Source organism: Nematolebias whitei, chromosome 9 (genome assembly GCF_014905685.2).
Source record: "Nematolebias whitei isolate Nwh7 chromosome 9, NemWhi1, whole genome shotgun sequence".
Classification (NCBI taxonomy): Eukaryota; Metazoa; Chordata; class Actinopteri; order Cyprinodontiformes; family Rivulidae; genus Nematolebias; species Nematolebias whitei.
In genome coordinates, this window is record NC_056506.1 from 39,675,399 (window position 1) to 39,680,993 (window position 5,595).

General features: G+C 36.8%; 1 protein-coding gene across 1 annotated transcript in view; it reads right to left on the reverse strand.

Moving 5' to 3' along the window:
- Positions 1-3,686, reverse strand: part of LOC119414702 (oxygen-regulated protein 1) — a 10,285-nt gene extending 6,599 nt beyond the window's left edge. The window contains exons 1-3 of the mRNA XM_037681805.1: positions 3,599-3,686; positions 2,098-2,781; positions 883-1,042 (exon numbers count right to left, since the gene is read on the reverse strand). Coding sequence (XP_037537733.1) covers positions 883-1,042; positions 2,098-2,766 — 829 coding nt within the window. The 5' untranslated portion in view covers positions 2,767-2,781; positions 3,599-3,686. The remainder of the gene's footprint in view (positions 1-882; positions 1,043-2,097; positions 2,782-3,598) is intronic.
- Positions 3,687-5,595: the final 1,909 nt, after the last annotated feature.

Below are 5,595 nucleotides of genomic sequence, written 5' to 3' on the forward strand. Positions count from 1 at the left end.
TTTTTCAAAATGAGATTGGACATGACACACAATTGGCTGATTGATGGATGAGCAGCACGACCGGCATGGAATTTTTATTAGAAATCAATTATTTTTAATTATTTAGCACCTGCTGCACATTTGTGCAGCCCAGAGATGCAGAAAAAGCTTCCTCCGGCAGCTTTGTGCAGCCCACACTGCAGGATAAACTTCCTGAAGCAGCTGATCAGCTGTTCGCTGTGCAAAGAAGTGGGCGTGGCCAAGACTGCTTGCAGGTGGCCAAAAGCAGAGGAGGCAGGGAGCTGAAATCATGACATTCTGTGCTCTTTCTGAGCGTTTAGAGTTTAGAACCATTGTGTAGAATATTGCAAGAGTGTGGGAAGTGTTTCAACACCTTAATATATATCTATATAAATAATAAGATAAACTACTTACTACTTGTACTACTATTCCTACTTTGCGGTTTTTCACTTATCGCGGGTCTTCAGGGTATAGATCTCCTGCGATAAACGAGGGACTACTGTGTATATATGTGTATGTATATGTATATATATATATATATATATATATATAATTATTATTATTTATTTATTTGTCTTATTGACTCTATGTACCCGAGCTTAAACAAAGAGCAACTATGGAATTTTACATATGAGATGAAATGTTTGTCCATTTTTGTTTGTTTTACTTAGTCAGCTACAGAAAACCAAGCTAAAAAAAAAGCAACACATTAACACACTGATTTACACACTTTTCCTGATTGACACGCGTGTTTGGATTCCTTCTATATTTCAAATTACTGCAAATGCAGTACAAATAAGTTAAATTTAATTCATGAAAAAAGTAAGATATATAAAATTATGTCATTTTAGAGAGTACATAGGGAACTTTTCCAACACTTACGAATTCCACGTTGCAGTGTTGGTGGTTCCACATCTTCCACAAACAGGATCTGAGCTGTCTGGGTAGTTCTCTGAAAGTTGTAGCTCCCTAACCTGAATGGCTCGTTGCCTGCCGCCACAACAACTCCAGAGCACAGGATGAGAGCAGCAAGACTGTCAACCTGAAACAAGAGAGCAGACTAATGAACAGATAGCAGCACTGAACAGCAACTGTTCACCTGAAACACATGAATTTCCACAGTTTAACATCATTAAAAGTTGTATACCTGAATTTTTTCAAAGAGTCCAGTTTGTGTAATCATTTTGTTTGTTTGAACAAGTACTGTATGTTTTATCTTTAAAAAACTAGCGTAGACAGACAAAACGGATATTAAAGATGTCAGAGCTTTTGTTATTTTTAACGTGAGATCAAAGTACAGCTAGGATTAAAGAAGTAACTCACTGAGAGGAGACATTTACTTCCTAATACTTCTTGGTATTTCATTTAAAGCGACATTGAAAACATTGTCTGAGACAGCTTTTCTAAAGGTGAAATTGTAAAGTAGAGGTACAGGTTTGTGAACATGACACATTGTTTTCTGTTAAACATTTAAAAACATTATTAGAAATGATAGATCTGATCAAATCCAACATAGCATCTAAACCTTAATGTATCTAAAAACAATTCTGACCGTGTGGATATTCAGCTGAAACAAGTTTTAAGCTTGAAAGGGAAAATAATTAAAGAAAGAATAAAAAATAAAACTAGCTGAACTTTAAGAAGTGAATACTTTTCCTTAATTAAGCCTTGGATTTCTCAAAATAGCAAATCCTTTAACCACAGCAAACACAGCATGGAGCTAATTGAAAGGTCACAAGGTATTTCCTGGTTGGGTCATTTAAAGGTACTTCAAAATACAATTACAAAAAATTATAATGACATAAAAAAAAACATTTCTTAGTTTTTAACTTGCGTCTGTTTTATTGTTCATACATCTCTTGCCCCATGCTAGATACTGAAAAGGAAAATGTCGTGACTGGTCATTTTTACATTAAAATCAGTTTTTTCTTTGTGAGTAAAAACCCAGAGATATTTGACTCAACCTGAACTCACTGAAGTATAATGTCTGTGTTGTGTTTTACCAGTGTCTACGATTTGCTCAGTAGTTCCTTCCATGTTCCTTCTAATCAAATGGATGAAGAAGGTGTAGATAAGTACAATTTAACAATCACTTACTCTTCGTCCGTCTGTAGAAAAGAGTTTTAGCACTGGAAACTGCAGGATCTGGGACAGGTGATCCAGCAAAGCATCAAATGTAGGCGCCGTTCTTCTCTGCAGCACAATCGTACGTCTAACTGAGGGATCTCTGTTTTTGAGAACTTCAAGCTTCTTGGGAGTCCGTACCGTCGCCCTCTCAGTGATCTTTGCTGGCCTGGTGACAAGATCGTTCCTTTTGCCAAACGGACCCAATCTGGGCTCTTTACGCCTCCGTCTCCCTGCACTTACTGGTCTGGTTGTATTCCAAGGTACCTGGCGCTGGTTAACCTCATCCAGGTTTAGAGGCTTCACACGTTTCTGATCAGAACACACATAAGCTTCGCCATCCTGTAAGTCCTCTAAAGCTTTAACAAGGTGAGTCCCCCGCGGAGTGGTGATGGTTCTCACGCCAAACGGCAGCGGCACTTTTTTGGACAGAGCATCCAGGAGGGAGTCAAATGTCTTGAAGGTGCGGGCAGTGATGACCATACGATGGCCAAGGAACTTAGAGTCACCACTTTTGTAGAAGCACACTCTTTTAGAAGCTGAAGCTTCAGAGGTGGGCTGTAAAGTTCTGGAGAGTAACGTCTGCCTACTGCCAGAAGGCAGCCACTGGGCTGTGGGCTCCTGTCCAGATGTGCTACTCATAGTGGGTGAAGGTGGCTGGAAAAAAAAGATCAAATAAAATATTCACATTTTAAGCAGTAAAATCACTGTAAATGTTCCTTTCAAATAAAGTTGACGATTTGTTTCTTAAACCTGCCAGTGATGTATGAAACCAAACATGGATTTCTCATAAATGATACTTTTATTTTTCATCAAAGTATTAGTAAACAATCAGCTACTGCATTATAATGGTTTGTATGAAGAATTGCTGTATTTTACTGTCCTTTAAGTTTATCACCTCAACATAAAAGCATGGCCAAGATAATACATTTAGCTGCTAATATATTTAAATAATCAATAATACAACAATGTAGAACCTTAAGCATAACAATGTGATTATAAACATAATGTATAAAACAGTTTTATAGACTTTACATAAAAAGCATGACTAAGATTTAATATATTGTTGAGTTACATTGCTCAGAATCAGCAAAAGTGTCTAAACAGGCTATGCATGGTTTTCATGTTTTGTTTTGCTCGAGTGAACAACGTTGCAGTTCATATAAAGTTGTTCAGGCCTAAATATAGCACAATCCAAACAGGGATGCTTGGACTTAAAATTAGAAACTCTTCTGTCAAGATATATAATATTATTGCTGAGATATTTAAGATTTCTCATATGATTTATGTAAAACCAGCGTAAATAGTAGGAGAAACTACATCATTGTAGAGACATATTTCCTCTTAAACTACTAACTCCACACTCATTCAGTGAACTGCAGGTCTAGCTGAACGTGAGCACAGGCCTCACACTCCTCCACCACAGAAATAATCAAATATATTACATTTTACAGGCAAAAAGATAAAAACTGACCTGAAAACCACTGATGTCACAAAACAAAGTTCACCGTAAAGCTGTCATTTCTCCTCATTTATGACAATAAGTGTGTCTGTTGTTGCTCCGCGGCTCGTCAAAGCCTCTCAGCGCCGTTCAAGTGCTATTTTTGGACATGCAACATCACGGCCAATTTGCCTAATCTTTGCTAACACTTAATCATCACCTAAGGTAAGGACAAAAGGAAATATTAAATTTCAACAAACTGAAAATGCAGGCATTAATTTGTATTTTTCATTCATTTTAGGAAGCTTGTCTTTTTATTTTATTACATTTTTTTGTGTTCAAACCATATTTTATTATTGTCACCAATGCATTTTGTTGGTAACTTAACTGAAAAAAAAGTTTATTATTTATTTGCATTTTTGTACGCTACAAACAATAAATTTATTTTATTTGCTGTAACAGATTAATTAAAATCCAGATGAACAGAAGTTAAAAGGCAGGTGCTTCAGTAAGTACGTAGGAAGGATGGCCAAATAATGAAAGTTTGTTAAAGTGCATATAATGTTTAGCCTATATGATACAGATGAACCTTTTTCAGTGCCCAACAGGTATCACAGGTGGTTCAAAGTATTTTGAATTTGTGAGCAGCCTGTGTAATCAGATTTGTGAGGTCTTGGCCTAATAGGGATTACTTGAAAGACTTTGTGCACTTGCTGACAGCATGAGGCAGAATAAAGTCTTTAGAGTTTACTTTTACCTCACAGCAGGTACCAGTCATTCTACCATCAGACCTCAAGAAACACGTTTCCATAACTTCATCTGTAAAAATTCATGATGCACGTCAATAATGAGGATTGTAATTAGAGAAATCTAAGTCCACTCTTGGAAAATTGGCACAAATATTAAATCATACACCTTGAAATTTTGGTCTTTAAATAGACTAATGATCTAATTGCCTTGTGGGGGGCTTGCTGTGTCAGTGTTCTGCAGTTACCAGGCACAGAGCCAATTTCCAGTTGCCACTGACTGAGTAAAAGCTGTTAAACTTGCCCACTAACATGCGCAGAGTCTTTGAAGATGGTGACGGGGTGGTGGGTTGGGGACGAGGGTCACCCATAGTCCAGCTCAAACAAAAGCTCTCCATATTATTTAAGTGGCCTCTTATCATCAAATAAACAAAAATAAATAACAATGCTGAAGATTTTTATAACGACAAGCACACTGTATTAAAATCATATCAAATGTTTCCTTCCTTCCACTGGGTGGTAATGTTACATGATGAATCGCCTGCTGCCACATGAATTCAAAGCGCCATCAGTGGTTGCTGAAACTCAGTGAACGCAGATTTGATTTGAAGCTACTCCTCCTCCTACAACATGCATCAAACTCTGAGACCCAAACAGTTAAAACTGACTTCTCATTATACATAATGATGTATTAGCTTTTAGATGGAGCCAAACTAAGAAGAAACTATGACTTTCCTGGAATTACGTGGTTACATTTAATAAGATGACAGTTTTACTACTGTGCTTTATAAATGTCTTGGCTAGTATTTATTTTTACAAGTGTAAAGGCCAGTAAACTAAAAATTGTTTTAAGAACCACCTCAGTTCAAATTTTCAAATGTAATTAGCTTAGAATTAACTTATTTTTAGTGTCATAAGCATCTACACCCCTGCACAATGTTGTTTTTTTATTTTACTTTTGTAGATTTTTTTTAATTTGAGAAAGTTTGAAGATATTATCATTAGTAGTAGTAGTATCATCATCATCAGCAGCAGCAGCAGCAGCAGCAGCAGCAGCAGTAGTAGTAGTAGTAGTAGCAGCAGCAGAAGTAGTAGTAGTAGTAGTAGTAGTAGTATTAGTAGTAGTAGTAGTAATAGCAGCAGCAGCAGAAGTAGTAGTAGTAGTAGTAGTAGCAGCAGCAGAAGTAGTAGTAGTAGTAGTAGTAGTAGTAGTATTAGTAGTAGTAGTAGTAGTAGCAGCAGCAGCAGAAGTAGTAGTAGTAGTAGTAGTAGCAGCAGCAGCAG